Source organism: Mastigoproctus giganteus, chromosome 4, assembly GCF_048544385.1.
Source record: "Mastigoproctus giganteus isolate SK-2022 chromosome 4, ASM4854438v1, whole genome shotgun sequence".
NCBI classification, from domain to species: domain Eukaryota; kingdom Metazoa; phylum Arthropoda; class Arachnida; order Uropygi; family Thelyphonidae; genus Mastigoproctus; species Mastigoproctus giganteus.
Window position 1 is genome coordinate 49,792,023 of NC_143578.1, and position 17,054 is coordinate 49,809,076.

Below are 17,054 nucleotides of genomic sequence, written 5' to 3' on the forward strand. Positions count from 1 at the left end.
CGTGTTTGTTATTATTTAATTACTAGCCACATTTTTGAGAACCAGTGAACAAATCATACCGTTTCACTTTGTATGTCACTGTACATATGTAACTCATATACATAGAGATAAAGGCAGTTTTAAAAAACTCACCAAAGAGTTGTTTTCAGTAAGTTCAGGTACCTGCTATCAAGTTATCCTGATTTCACAGACTACACAAAAATGATTGTTTAATGTTTTCAACTCACGCCAGGGTCTTTGGTACTTTTTTCTTTACAGACACAATCATCATTCACAAAACATTTGTACCAACTAAGAATTGAAAGTTTACTTAGTGGATCCATCCTCTACTTATGCCAAAATTGTCATTACATTGCCACAACACATTTCAACTCATGAAAAGCTAGTGCTGAGAATGCCTTCTCTGGCCAGATGACATTTTTAATAATGAAATGTAGCTCTAATTAGCAGGAGATTGTGTGGTAGGCTGCAACCTAAGTGCCAAATTGAAACTTTTTGAGTTGATCTTTCCGACTGGTATATATTTAATTGTATAATTAAATATATATACCTTCAGCTCAAGGAAATTATTCTTACAGGAATGGAATCCTTTATCCCACACTCCACTTTAAAATCTCGTCCTTTATCTAAACCTTGGTTTTCCAATAAATGTGCTAAGGCTATTCAAGAGAAGAATGTTGCATATCGTAATTGGTTTGTTTCTAATTCTTCAGGTTCATTTTCTGCTTACACCAAAGCTCGCAACAATTGTAAAGCAGTTATTAACCAGTCCAAACTAGAGTTTGAACAGGCCAAGAGTAGAAAACTTGCTTCTTGCCCTAATGGTAGCCGAGCATTCTGGTCTCTTTCCAAAGCTATTGGCCGCAACTTTTGCCCATCTCTGCTCCCACCTCTGTCCAAACCAGATGGTTCTATTGTCACTTCAGCCGATGATAAAGCTGACCTGCTAACATCCCATTTTTCTTTCAACTCATGCATTAACGATCTTGGTAAAACACCTCCCACTATTCCCAACACGCTCCATTCAATGCCTCCTCTGGTCTTCCGTCAAAAGAATGTCAGAAGGATTTTGACGAATCTTGATGCTAAGAAAGCTCCAGGTCCCGATGGTATTTCTCCACTTGTTCTCAAAACCTGTGCTCCTGAACTTACTCCTATTCTTTGCCGCCTTTTTTCACTTTCTTATTCCAAAGGTGTTTTTCCTTCTGCTTGGAAATTTGCTCATATCCAGCCAGTTCCTAAAAAGGGTGACAAATCCCTCCCATCCAATTATCGTCCCATTGCAATTACTTCTACTCTTTCTAAAGTAATGGAGAAATCAATTAACCACCAAATTTTAAACTACCTAGAAACCTTCCATCTGATCAACGATCGCCAGTATGGATTCCGTCAGTGTCTATCCACTGGTGACATTCTGGCTTATGTTACCCATTTATGGACTAATTCAATGGAAAGGTTCGGTGAAACACAAGTAGTTGCTCTTGACATCTCAAAGGTTTTCGATCGTGTTTGGCATACAGGTCTTCTAAACAAGCTTCCATCTTATGGTTTGCCAACTGTTTTTAGTAATTGGTTATCAAGTTTTCTCTCTGATCGCTCACTGAGGGTGATGGTAGATGGCTCTCTGTCTTCTAACTTCTCCACTAATGCCGGTGTCCCCCAAGGTTCAGTTCTTTCCCCCACTCTTTTCCTCTTGTATATTAATGACCTTCTTCCATTGACTGAAAATCCTATCCATAGTTTTGCCGATGATAGCACATTGCATTCCACTTTCCATTTTGAGAAACCTTGTCCTGCTCAATCAGCTTCAACTTCTCGAAAATCTGCTACCAATTCCTTAAGTGCCAATCTTCAGGTAATTCTCCAGTGGGGCAAAGACAACTTAGTTGATTTCAACCCTTCTAAAACTTAGTCTTGTCTTATATCTCGCAAAAAGGATTCTTCTGCTCCTATGCTTATCTTTAGTGACACTCCGATTTCTAGGCAAAATGATATATCTCTTTTGGGGATTACCCTGACTTCTAATCTCTCTTGGCACAAGCACATTACAAATATTTCTTCCTCTGCATCTAAAAAACTTGGTTTTCTCTTTCGCTCTCGGCATTACTTTTCTTCCAAACAGCTGCTCACTCTGTATAAATTGCAAATTTGCCCTGCCATGGAATATTGTTCCCACATCTGGGGTGATGCCCCCAAAACCTCTCTCAGGCTTCTTGATTCCATTCAGAAGAGGGCAGTTAGGTTAATTAATGACTCATCTCTAACAGTCTCTGTACTCGCTGTCTCATAGACGTACTGTTTCTGCTGCATGCCTCTTCTACAGATACTTCCATGGGCACTGTTCTTTTGAATTAGCTTCTATAATTCCTGCTCTCTCTTTCAAACAGTCCAAACATGTGCTACCACCAGCCAACATCCATTTACTGTCCAACTTCAAACTCACAGAACCAACTTTTCATCTTCCTCATTTATTCATTCAACTGCTGTTTTCTGGAACAACCTTCCTTCATACGTATTTCCTGAAAATTACAGTCTACAGAAGTTCAAGTCCAATGTCAACAAATATCTTCTTTCGTCTTCTCAACCTCCAAGCCAAGCACGGTACTAAGTACTATAGGTTCTAACACCTCTCGTGTTTGGGGTTTACATAAAAAAAAAATATATATATATATATACTTGAGAAATAAAAGATTAAAATTGTGTAGGTCATTTACTGACATCCTATATGAGCACTTTAAAAAGAAAATAGCCATTCGTAATGGTGGTGGTTATTTTATTAAAAGAAGTCTTCATAGTCCATATCAGTTATTTACTTCATAAGTCTTTGGGTTAAACTGTTATGTTATAGCATATATGAAGTGGATTAATTTTATTTTTTTTATTAATTTCAGAATTTCTAGTTTCTTCATTTTATTCTGTGTTAATAACTAGTAATAGTATTTGCCATATTGTTCAAGGAAGCCACAGGCTTTTGCTGTACTTGCACTGGCCAAAAAAAATAATAATAAAATAAATGCTAAGAAAATATATAAATTATGCACTTCCCTCCTCACATAGATAACTATCCAGTTGACCCTTGAATTCATTAAAACTGTCAGCCTCATAAAAGAAAACTTCCTGCAATCTAGTCTAAACCTCTTTCCCTGTAAATTGAATTCATGGCCCCTATTTCTGGAGTCCTCTATAATAGTGAAAATTCCACCTTCATTCATTTTACTAACTCTTCTCAGAGCCTTATAAACCTCAACCAGGTCATATGCTTGGATGCTGAGCTCTGTAGCCCACATAATTGGAGTCTTTCCTTGTACACTCACCCTTTTGCCAATCTCACCCTGCAAGTTGCCCATCTTCGGACCCTTTCAAGAAGCTAAATGTCTTTTTTCAGACGATTGTCTTTTTTCTCCATACTTGAACACTACTTCAAATGTGGTTTTACGATTGCCTTATACAGTGGGATTATGACCTCCCTATCTCTACAGGATAATGTTTGATAAATCATCGATAGGATACCATGGGCTTTCCTGGCTGCTTGTTTACACTGCTCAGAAAACTTCATATCTGCCCATATTGTAACTCCCAGATCCTTTTCTTCCTCTGCTGTTTTTAATTCAACCCCACAGTATATAATTTATTTTGGGATTGCTATTTCCCAAGTATGAGACCTTGCATTTTGTTGCATTAAAACATAGCTGCCACTTTTCTGACAACTTTTGAAGTCTGTTCAAGTCATCCTGAAGGAATGCTGCTTGGCACTAATCGTTAACAACTCTACCAATCTTTACATCGTCTTCATATTTTGACATCATGCCTTCTACCCTTCGTCAATGTCATTTATGAAAATCAGAAACAACAGTGATCCAAGAACCAATCCTTGAGGGACCCCACTCCTGAGATTACACCAATCTAAAGAATATCTATTAATCACAACCCTTTGCCTTCTGCCCTGCAGCCACCTACGATCCATCTTGGAATCTTTCCAGTAGTCCCAATGTGTTACAGCTTATACAGTATCCTCTCATGACAGACTGAGTCAAATTGCTTGCGAAAATCCAAATAAACTATATCAAAATTGTTCCCTACATCCAGCTCATGAGTAACTGTGTTAAAATAACTACTAAGTTAGTTAAACATGGTTTCCCTTAAAACAATGTTTTGTGTCTTTCAGAATGCCATATCTATCTAAATGTCCCTCGATTGCACTCTTAATCATTTCCTCTAAGATTTTCCCTGCCACTGAAGTCAGACTAACCAGTCTGTAGTTACCAACTTCACTCTTAGAACAGCCTTTATGTATTGGTGATATGTTAGCACTTCTCCAATTCAACGGAATCTTTCCCATGTCCAAAGATGCCCTCATAATTAACCTCAATGGTTCATTTTGCTCCTTTGCGGCTTCCCTCACCACTACTGGGTATATGCCATCAACTCCAGGAGTTTTACTTGCCTTTATGCTCAAAAGTTTTAAACAGTCATCTGTGATTTCAATATCACTAATTGCATATGGCTCAGCCCCACTTGCATAACCTCTCTTCAGCAGGAAGGGTCTTTCATCAGTAAAGACTGATGAAAACTACCTATTTAATTCATCAGCTGGGTTATCTAAGACTTTCCCCACACCCAGTATGCAAGAGTCCAATCTGATTTGTTTTCTTCTTTGTATTCACATACATGAAAAATTCCTTTCCCCATTCTTTGCTCTCTTAGCCAGTGCTTTCTCATATGCAGCCTTGGCCTCCCTAACCTTATTTGTGGTACTATTACAGATCAACTTGTACCTGTTGTAGGCTTCAGTACTTTTTGTTACTCCATAACTATCCCATGCAATCTTTTTCTGCTCTATTTGACCAGCCAGCTCTGCATTCATCCATTTTGGTATCCTCTTCTCGCAGTATTTTTCTTAATGGTATGTACGTGTTCAGTACTGAAAATCTCCTAAACTAACTTTCAGAAATAAATTTTTGATAACTGCCATTAAACTGTGAAGCATTAAATGAAATTGCTTATGTTAATATTATTTTTATATAACAGGTAGATACATAATCATAGGTGGGCATCATGATTCATGGACAAATGGCAGTAGTGATCCTGGCACAGGTACTGCAGTATTAATGGAATTAGCCAGAGTATTTGGAAAACTTCGGAGACAAGGTTAGATCTGAATTTTTAATTTTTGTTAATATGCTTTTTCTCAATTATGTTTCGTATATGCTGAATAGAACTGAAAAAGAAGAGAAAATCACTTTTTATGGATTTTAATGGTCTTAATTATTTCAAAATTTTGAAGTCTTCATCTTTAATATTTATAAAGTTACCATGTTAAGTGAGAATTCATTAAATTAGAACCCTTTTAGTGGGCTGGGTTTTTTTTTTTTTTTTAAATCTTATATAAGATCAGTTATCTACAGAGATTAACTAAAATTTGCTGAAATAAATGCTTTAAAAAAATTAAATTATATTTCAAGGATTAGTACAGATATTTATTTATTTATTAGTATAGATTTTTTAAAATATTTTTATATAAAATATAGTTTTATAGACATACCTTGTTTTGTACTCCAAGTTATTATATCTGTAAAAGCAAAAGGTTCTTTGAAATGTGTATACCTAATGTACAGAGTATATGATTATCTGATTATAATATACTTTACGAAGTATAACATTATCTGATTATAATATACTTTACGAAGTATAACATTATCTGCTTATAATCTGAATTACAGCAGTCTCTTCTAGATTCTTGATCAGATATATGACTGTTGCTATTTTATCATGATGTGTTACCATGAACAAAATGAAATGTATTCAGATTTTCTGTATTATGCCAAAGTAAATGAAAGAGGAAAAAAAATAGTTGAATTTTTGAGAAGCTGAAAATTTATTCTAACTGTGAAATAATTGCACACTTCATTGCTTTGTAACTTTATAAAAATACATCAAATTTTTTTAAAGAAATTTATTATCAATAAAATATATTTCCAATTCTGCACAGGGAGATAGTAGTAGTAGTAGTAGTAGTAGTGGCACATGATGCAAGAAAGCAAGTGTAGGAGCTTATGCAGCATCAGCCAAAATATAAAAAAAAAAAAAAAAAAAAAAAATCACACCATTCCCTCCAAATGCCTGTCCAGTTCCTCCTTAAATTTATTTAACCTATCAACTTCTACAACGACAGATGGAAGTTTGTTCCAGCAATTAACCACCCGCTGGCTAAAGGCAAATTTCCGCACATCTATTTCTTAATTTGAACTTATGTCCCCGTAGGTTGGTAATCTGAACAAGTGGAAGGATCCCATCAGAATTCAGCGTGCTCAACCCATTCAAGGCCTTATAGACCTCAATCAGATCACCGCGCAGGTGCCTAGTCTCCAGCCACTGCAATTTGCAGAACTTAAGCCTCTCTTGGTAAGAGAATCCCTTCATTCCCCTCACCAATCGTGTTGCTCTTCTCTGTACACGCTCAAGCAAATCTACATCCTTCCTAAAATGAGGCCTCCAGACCTGTACGCAGTACTCAAGGCGTGGCCTGACCATTGCCTTATACAGAGGGACAATCACCTCCTTTTCCCTGCTAGCAAAATTCCTATATATCATTGACAAAACCCCATGACCCGCCCTAGCAGCCTGTCTGCACTGCTCAGAAAACTTCATATCTGACTGCACAATTACTCCCAGGTCTTTTTCATTTTCTACCACCTTAAGTGTAGTACCACACAGTTGGTACGTTTCTCTGGAGTTACTTCTACCCATATGCAGTACTTTGCATTTGTCAAGGTTGAATTTCAGTTGCCACTTCTTAGCCCATCTGCCCAAATTATCTAGATCCTGTTGCAGTAGCATACTGCCATTACTATCATTAACAACCCTGCCAACCTTTGTGTCATCTGCAAACTTCGACATTAAGCCTGATATACCTTCATCAATATCATTGATAAATACACAAAACAACAGTGGACCCAACACCGAACCCTGTGGGACTCCACTAATAACATTAGTCCACGAAGAGCAGCACCCATTGATTACCACCCTCTGTCTTCTCCCACTTAACCATCCTTTTATCCATTGTAGCAACTTACCCTTAATACCATTCTGCTCCAATTTGTACAGTAGTCTTCCATGCGCAACAGTGTCAAAAGCTTTCCTGAAATCCAAGTATATGATATCAAAATTATTTTTTGCATCCAGTTCCTTTGTGACCACATCATAATAACCAATCAAATTTGTCAGACAAGACTTTCCCTTAACAAACCCATGCTGTGTTTGAATTATTGCTGCAGTCTTGTCTAGATGATCCTGCAATGCATCTTTAACCAGCGACTCCATTATTTTACCCGGAACAGAAGTTAAACTAACTGGTCTGTAATTACTCGTGTCACCCTTCGATCCACCTTTGTGAATTGGGGACACATTTGCACATCTCCAGTCCGTGGGAACCTCCCCTGAGTCCAAGGATGCTCTCATAATTATGGCTAAGGGTTTGCTTAGTTGCTTTGCCGCCTCCTTTAAAATAACTGGATAGATCCCATCCACCCCAGGTGCCTTTCTTATGTTTAACTTCAACAATTTCTCCTCCACTTTGCTCTCAGTTATTACAAAATCATTAAGCACACTACTACAATTTGATAACCTTCTTCCATTTTCAAATTGTAATAATTCCTCACGTGTGAATGTAGATGCAAAATACTCATTCAGTTTGTTTGCTATCTGAGCAGGATCATCAACAGTCGAACCATCGATGTCAAGTGGACCAATCATATTCATCCCCTTCCTTTTAGAGTTTATATAAGTAAAGAAATCCTTGCTGTTTTTCTTAGCATCTTTTGCCAAAGATTTCTCGTAATCCGCCTTCGCCTGCCGAACCTCCTTTGTGACCTGATTACAGACTAGCTTATATCTGCCACAGGCTTCTGCGTCACCTGATAATTTATATGCATCCCATGCATTTTTCTTCTCTGTCACGAGTCTCATTAGTTCATTTGATAACCATTTAGGCCTAAACCTTGAACGATATTTCTTAATCGGTATATAAAGTCTAGTAGCTTCCACGATTAATTCTTTGAATGCTTCCCACTTAGAATTTACTGTTGGTAACATCGTCAGTTGATCCCACTGTACAGAATTTAAAAACTGTCTGAGACCACTGTACTCCCCTTTACGGAAGCAAAAACCCTTTCCTTTACCCCTGACGGTAGTTACCTCTTTGAGTAAATCCCACTTCAGCACACTGTGATCACTGCCACCTAGTGGTTCCTTTATCTGCAAATTCTTAATACACGAATGATCATTGCTGATAACCAGATCAAGAGTATTACTTTCTCTGGTTGCCTCTTGAACATGCTGCTGCAGAAAACAATCATCCAATAACTCCACAAAAGTCTGACTAGTGTGTGAGTGACCAACCCACAAGTTCCAGTCAATATCTGGGAAGTTAAAATCCCCCATTATAAGACATTCTGATTTACTGGCCCACTCTATTTCTCTGTACAATTGTTCATTGTACTCATTCAAGTCATTAGGCCTATAACACACTCCTACTCTTATTTTTCCTTTCGCAGTGCTTATCTCACACCAAACTGACTCAACAGAGCACTGTTCATCTATATTAACTGGGTGCACTTCCTTTGATTTTATGTTTTTCTTAATTAACAGCATAACACCCCCTCCCTTTCTGTCCTGTCTATCCTTTCTGTACACATTGTACTCCCCAAATTCCAGTTCTGCATTCCTTATATCTTTGTGACACCACGTCTCTGCTATCCCAACAATATCCGCCTTTGATGTCTTGACCAACACTTCAAATTCATCAAATTTATTTACTATACTTCTAGCATTGGTATACATGCAAGCATACATGCTCCTATGCCTATTCCTTGTTACCCTAACACATCCCATATACCCAACTATTCCATGATGACTGCCATCCGTCCCTGAAACCCCCAACGCCCCTCGCTCCAGGTCGCTTCTTATTCTAATAGAAGTTGTGCAAGAATCACCTTCACCTCTGCCTGCGGTTACTGTTAAACTATTAGTCTTTGTATCCCCCCAAACTAGCAGTTTTCCGCCCCACCTAACACTGCCTCGATAGCATCAGCAAATATTCTTGCACCCTTTCTATTTAAGTGTATCCCATCCCTGTAGAAGCAATCTCTCCTGTTAACAAGTACAGTCCAGGCTGAAAAAAATTCTACCCCTTGAGCCTTGCACAATCTTTCCAGGGCCGAATTGATCGACAAGGCTCTCATCATATACTCCCTCCTATCGTGTCTGGGCAGAATTGCAGACACTTTCAAATTCAATCCTATTTCACGGCTTTTTTTCAACAGTGACCTGTACTTGTTGAGTAATTCCGCCGGTCTCCTACTCTTAATATCATTAGTGCCAACGTGTACAACTATATCACCTTTTGTGCCCTTGAAAGATGATATCCGCTCTACAACGTCATCAACCTTTGCCCCTGGCAGACATACCCTGGTCCTGTTCCACCTATCCTTTTTACAAAATATATTCCCCGTCTCCCTGACAATAGAGTCACCAACAATAACTAGTTCCTTTGGGACCAGCGCATTCTGCTTTGGAGATTGCCGCTGTGTTGCCTGATGCCCTGGAGTGAGCTCTGGCGTTGAGTTGGGCAGCTGAGAGCCTGATGGGCCCCTCAATTTAGATCTTTCGAGGGCATCCATCCTGTCCTTCAAGCTCTCATATAGATCCATAACAACGCTGAGTTGTCGCCTGATTTCCTTACACTCCTTACATCGCGCACACACAAAGACATCCCCCATGGCAATATCATGTTCCGTTCCAGAGAGTTCGGCAAACATTTCACAAGTTGCACATTTTTTTAGGCTGTGATGCGTTGGAGAATTGCCCCCCTCAGTTCTCCCCCGATTCACAGCACTCCTGCCACTTTGTGCCCGTTGCTTTGCTGCTCTAGTCTGGGGCATGGTAGTTTAAATTAATAAAATCAATAAATTAAATATCAATAGTATTTGAATAGAAACTATTAAATAGAAACAGTGAAGCGTATTACTATATAATTATGCGTTAGAGCTACCTAGCTACCTCAATTAAAAAATTTGAATTCCCTACCACTATATCCAAAAATAATGGCTACAAAATGGAACGAAATAACGGTTTTACCTATCGTAAGTAAAATCCACAAAAACTCTTTATCTAAATTAAAAATAAAAAATAACCAGCGTAACTATAACTATATGACTACGTATTAAGTACAATATAAAATAACAATCATGTAAATAAAAGGCAAACACTTATGTTTTTTGCGGAGCCTGTAACTGTCAGCTGTAACTTTTAAAGAGATTCAGCGCCCTCTCTACATACCTTATCAGAACTTGGGAAAAACATATACTTCTGCTATTCCTGGAAATGAACTAGCGGACAATGCTGCCAAATTAGCTCACCTACCACCCAAGAACAAGTGGAAAGTGCCTCATCAAGACTATCGACCAATAATCCAGATATGGATAGATGGCAAATGACTAGAGATGAGAGAGATTGAGAAGTGTATGAGCATGTTAGGAAGAATTGTGAGTGCGGCAAAATTTGAAATACTTGACTAGTTGTATAATAAGTTGGATACTAGAGAAGTAGGGGAAAAAAATATATGTTGACTGGCAAAGGCAAGAGAGTGTAAAACAAGAAATGTGGAATCATTAAGGTGTATTAAGGATGAGAACAGGCAAGTTTTGACGATTAAGAAGGATATTAGAAAATTATAGAGAAGGTAGTTCAAAGTTTTATGAGAATAAAGCACCTCTTAGAAGAACTAAATTTAACCTTAGACAATGTGGCACATAGCCTCCCATCTTCTCTTGCTCCTTGGAATATCATTCCACCCTCATATGACTTACATCTGCACGAATGGAATAAATCTACATTGCATAGAGAAAACTTCTTGCAACTATACCATGCAGTAGTGGACCAGTTTCCCAGCTTTTCCATAGTACACACTGATGGATCAAAGAATGATGTCCACGTTGGAATCGCCGCAGTTTTTCCAAACATCACATTAGCTTATCAGTTATCATGTGAGTTCAGTATATTTTCCGCCAAATTAATAGCAATTCAGGTTGCACTGAATCATATTGAGTCTTCTGATATTAACAACAGCATAATTTTCACTGATTCTTTAAGTGCACTTCAAGCACTAAAAAACACCATGAACATCACCCACCCAGTCGTGAAAAGAATAGTCAGCTCTCTACATACCTTATCAGAACTTGGGAAAAACATATACTTCTGCTATTCCTGGAAATGAACTAGCGGACAATGCTGCCAAATTAGCTCACCTACCACCCAAGAACAAGTGGAAAGTGCCTCATCAAGACTATCGACCAATAATCCAGGAAAAATGCATGTGCCAATGGCAGTTATCATGGGAAAACCAACCAAATAATAAACTTCGAAGTATCAAGCCAAACCTTGAGCGATGGCCTTCCAGCTTTAGTTCAATCTGACATCAGGAGGTAATATTGGCTCGTCTGCGAATAGGACACACAAATATCACTCATGGTTATCTTTTAAGAGGAGAGATACCCCCTCAATGTCATCACTGTAATACAATGCTCTCAGTGTAACACATTCTGGTTGAATGCACAAAATATACAAGAGAACGCCAAAATCTTTGCACTTCAGCCACAACAAAAGATCCTACACTTACCTCACTTTTAAACAATGAAACAAATGTCTCAAGCATTTATAACTTTCTCAAGATGATTAAAGTATATCACCTCCTTTAGTTAGCAAAAAAAAAAATTACTTTCTGGTTCCTTCTTTCCATTTTCTCTATTTGAGAAGAAATGGCATGCATAGTTACCATATGTATGGTGCATTATGGTCATAGTTGCCGATGCGTCCAATAAATCCCGAAGCAAAAAAACAAACAAACAATCAAAGTTTTATTAAATGTGAAATTCCCAAGAGAGCTAGTAGAAGCCACAGAACAGAATATAGGAATAATAAGTGTCGTAACAATGCATGATGTGGAAGTGGCTTTGTTTAAATTGAAGTTCTTTAGGATTATAAGACAGTGATGTACCAAAGGAGGAGCATGGAAACTATTGGAATATATAGTAATTGAATAGTGATGCATTGAGGCAAAGCTTTCTTATGCCAATATAAGAGAGATAACAAAAACTACGAATTAATGGCACATCAAATTGATGTGCCATACCATGAAGATATGGGAAAAATTATTCAGCATAGGTTGAGAGGATGGACACTGAAAAATATCTTAAGGAGCCAGTGTAGCTGTATATCAGGTAGATAAACTATGGAACCATTATTTTGCCGATTTATGGAAAAGTGCAGAGAGAAGTGCTGTGGGGAGTTTTATGGAGGAAGTTAATACCCTGAGACTATATTCAAATTATTCAAGGTATGTACAAGGATGCAGTTACTAAAGCAAAGAATATTTTTGGAGAGAATATTTGAGTTTTTAGTGAGGATAGATTTAATTCAGTGCTCTGTCCTGTGAGTCCCTTTTTCTTTGCAGTGATTTTAAATAGGTTAACAGGAACCATTTCAGGAGGTTATTCCTTGGCATGCAATGTTTGCCGATGACATGATACTGATCAGTCATTCAAGAGAAAGGTATGAGTGAAAAATTAGAAGATAGATTAACAGGAACCATTTCAGGAGGTTATTCCTTGGCATGCAATGTTTGCCGATGACATGATACTGATCAGTCATTCAAGAGAAAGGTATGAGTGAAAAATTAGAAGATTGGAGGAAAGTTCTGAAAGCAAATGAATTGAGAATAAGTACAGCAAAAACAGAATACTTTAAATGTAATTTGGGGAGAAGAGAATACGGAGAAAGATATATAGTACTAAGGAGAGAAGAACAAGAGGTAAAGAGGAGGAATTCATTTAAATATCTAAATTCATTTAATGCAATGGAATGGAACTATTGATGGGAATGTGACCAACATAATTTTTAGTAGATGGTTAAAGTGGAGAGAGATGAATGGGGTGTTGTGTAAACAATGAGTTCCATTTAGGCTGAAAAGTAAGTTTTATAAGCATGTGGTGAAGAGTGCTGGAGATTAAAAAAGGACAAGAACAAAGATTGAATGTAGCATAAATGTGAATGTTAAGATGGATCAGGTGGGGTTACCAGAATGGATGAAGTAATAAATGGGTATGTTAGAGGAAACCTAGAGCTTGCACCAGAACATGGGAACAATAGAAAGACAACTACAATGTACAATTAACAACGTTAATTGCACATTGTAGTGCACTACAATGGGAGTGCTGTGGCTCAGGGGAGAACTGATGGGGGCAGTTGCCCTCTGAATCACAGCCTATTAAAATGCACTACTTTCTTGATGTTTGTGGAGCAGTCGGGTGCGGGACATGATACTGCCATGGGGGATGTCTTTGTGTGTGCGTGATGCGAGGCATGTAAGGAAATCAGGCGACAACTCAGCGTTGTTATGGATCTATATGAGAGCTTGAAGGACAGGGTGGATGCCTTCGAAGGATTAAAAGTGAGGGGCCCATCAAGCTCTCAGCTGCCCACACCAATGCCAGAGCTTGCACTTGGTCATCACGCAACACAGCGGCAGCCCCCAAGGCAGAATGCGCTGGTCCCAAAGAAACTAGTAGTTGTTGGTGACTCTATTGTCAGGGAAACGGGAAACATGCTTTGTAAAAAGGATAGGTGGAACAGGACCAGAGTATGTCTGCCAGGGGCAAAGGTTGATGACGTTGTAGAGCGGATATCATCTTTTAAGGGCACAAAAGGTGATATAGTTGTACACGTTGGCACTAATGATATTAAGAGTAGGAGACCGGCAGAATTACTTAACAAGTACAGGTCACTGTTGAAAAAAAGCTGTGAATTAGGGTTGAATTTGGAAGTGTCTGCAATTCTGCCCAGAGACGATAGGAGGGAGTATATGATGAGAGCCCTGTCGATCAATTCGGCACTGGAAAGATTGTGCAAGGCTCAAGGGGTAGAATTTTTTTCAGCCTGGTCTGTACTTGTTAATAGGAGAGACTGCTTCTAAAGGGATGGGATACACTTAAATAGAAAGGGTGCAAGAATGTTTGCTGATGCTATCGAGGCAGTGTTAGGTGGGTCGGAAAACTGCTAGATTGAGGGGATACAAGGACTAATAGATCAACAGTAGCCAATGGCAGAGGTGAAAGTGATTTTTGCACTGCTTCTATTGGAATGAGCCGCAGCCTGGAAAATAAGATGCAGGATATTTCAGAGACTGCTGGGAATCATTGGGGTACAAGTAAACAGATGGGTTGTGTTAGGGTAGCTAAGAAAAAGAACAGGTGCATGTATACTTGCGAGTACACCAGTGCTAGGAGTTTAGTAAATAAATTTGATGAATTTGAGGTATTGCTCAAAACATCAAAGGCAGATATTGTGGGGATTTCAGAGACGTGTCACACAGATATAAGGAATGCAGAACTGGAATTTGGGGAGTACAGTGTCTACAGAAAGGATAGACAGGATAGGAAGGGAGGAGGGGTTATGCTATTAGTTAAGAAATACATAAAATCCAAGGAAGTAAAGCCAGTCGACATTGCTGGACAGTGCAGTGTCGAGTCATTTTAGTGTGACATAAGCATTGGGAGATCAAAATTGAGAGTAGGAGTGTGCTATAGACCTAATGACTATGATGAGTATAATAAGAAACTGTACAGGGAAATAAAGTGGGCCAGTAAATCTGAGAGTCTTATAATGGGGATTTTAATTTCCCAGATATTGACTGGAATTTGGGGCTGGTCACTCACACACTAGCAAGGCTTTTGTGGATTTATTGGATGATTGTTTTCTTCATGCATTAAGAATCTGCAGGTAAATGAACCACTAGGTGGCATTGATCACATTGTGCTGAAGTGGGATTTACTCAAAGAGGTAACTACCATTAGGGGTAAAGGGAAGGGTTATTGCTTTCGTAAAGGCGACTACGATGGACTGAGACAGTATTTAAATTCTATACAGTGGGACCAACTGATGATGTTACCAACAGCAAATTCAAAATGGGAAGCATTCAAAGAACTTATCTTGGAAGCTACTAGGCTTTACATACCAACTAAGAAATATTGTTCAAGGTTTAGGCCTAAGTGGATGTCAGATGAACTAATGAGACATATGGCAGAGAAGAAAAATGCATGGGATAGGATACATACAAATTAACACGTGACACAGAGGCCTATGATAGATACAAGTTGATCTGTAACCAAGTTACAAAGGAGGTTAGGCAGGCGAAGGCAGATTACGAGAAATCTTTGGCAAGGGATGCAAAGAAAAACAGCAAAGAGTTCTTTACTTATGTAAACTCTAGAAGGAAGGGGATGAATCAGATTGGTCCACTTGATATCGATGGGTCAACTGTTGATGATCCTGCTCAGGTAGCTAACAAACTAAATGAATATTTTGCATCGACATTCACACATGAGGAGTTATTTAGAGAGGGGAATAACAGAGGTGTATTCAACTCTGGCAGTAAGCTAGAGAATCTTGTAATAACTGAGAGTAAAGTGGGGGAGAAATTGTTGAAGATAAGTACAAGAAAGGCACCTGGGGGTGATGGGATCTATCCAGTTATATTAAAGGAGGCAGCAAAGGAAGTAAACAAACCCTTAGCCATAATTATGAGAGCTTCCTTGGACTCAGGGGAAGTACCCATGGACTGGAGATGTGCAAATGTGACCCCAATTCACAAAGGAGGATCAAGGGGCGACACAAGTAATTATAGACCTGTTAGTTTAACTTCTGTTCCCAGGAAATTAATGGAGGCACTGGTTAAAGAAGCACTGCAAGATCATCTAGACAAGACTTCAGTTATAGCTCAGACACAGCATGGTTTTGTTAAGGGGAAGTCTTGCCTGACCAATTTGATTGGATACTATGATGCAGTCACAAAAAAACTGGATGCAAGGAATAACTTTGATATTATATACTTGGATCTTAGAAAGGCTTTTGATACTGTTGCACATGGAAGACTGCTGCACAAATTGGAGCTGTGTGGCATTGGAGGCAAATTGCTGCTATGGATAAAGGGGTGATTGAGGGGGAGAAGACAGAGAGTGGTAATCAATGGACACTGCTCATCGTGGACTAATGTTATTAGTGGAGTCCCTCAGGGTTCAGTGTTGGGTCCATTATTGTTTTCTGTATTTATAAATGATATTGATGATGGCATATCAAGCTTAATGTCCAAGTTTACAGACGATACGAAGGTTGGCAGGGTTGTCAAGGACACTACTGACACTATGCTACTGCAACAGGATCTGGAAAGGTTGAGCAGATGGGCTGAGAGGTGGCAAATGAAGTTTAACATTGACAAATGTAAAATACTACATATGGGAAACAGCAACCCCAGAGCAACGTATCAACTCTGTGGTACTACACTGACAGTGGTAGGGAATGAAAGGGACCTGGGGGTGGTTGTGCAGGCAGATATGAAGTTTTCTGAGCAGTACAGATGGGCTACAAGAGTAGCTCACAGTGTATTGTCGATGATATATAGGAATTTTTCTAGCAGGGATAAGGAGGTGATTATTCCCTTGTATAAGGCAATGGTCAGGCCACACCTAGAGTACTGTATACAGGTCTGGAGGCCTCATTTCAAGAAGGATGTAGAGATGCTGGAACGAGTACAGAGAAGGGCAATAAGATTAGTGAATGGAACAAAGGGGTGCTCTTACGAAGAAAGGCTTAAGTTTTGCAAATTACAGTGTCTGGAGACTAGGCACCAGCGAGGTGATCTGATAGAGGTGTATAAAGCCTTGAATAGTTTGAGCATGTCAATGCTGATGGGATTCTTCCTCTTGCTCAGAATAATCACCTGAGAGGGCATAAATTCAAATTGAGGAAAGACAGATGTAGAATAGATGTGAGGAAATTTGCCTTTAGCCAGCGGGTGGTTGGATGGTGGAACAGACTTCCATCCCTTGTCGTGGAAGTTGATAGCCTAAATAAGTTTAAGGCTCAGCTGGACAGGTATTTCGCATGAACAGAGGGGTGAAGTGGAAGTGGTTTTTTTTTTTTTTTTTTTTTTTTTTTTTGGCTGA

At 38.8% G+C, this 17,054-nt stretch overlaps 1 protein-coding gene across 1 annotated transcript in view; it reads left to right on the forward strand.

Moving 5' to 3' along the window:
* The window catches only part of LOC150086707 (N-acetylated-alpha-linked acidic dipeptidase 2-like), a 231,043-nt gene that overhangs the window by 125,346 nt on the left and 88,643 nt on the right, over nt 1–17,054 (forward strand). Inside the window, exon 11 of the mRNA XM_090371536.1 lies at nt 5,029–5,148. Within this exon, the coding sequence (XP_090227662.1) occupies nt 5,029–5,148 (120 nt within the window). The remainder of the gene's footprint in view (nt 1–5,028; nt 5,149–17,054) is intronic.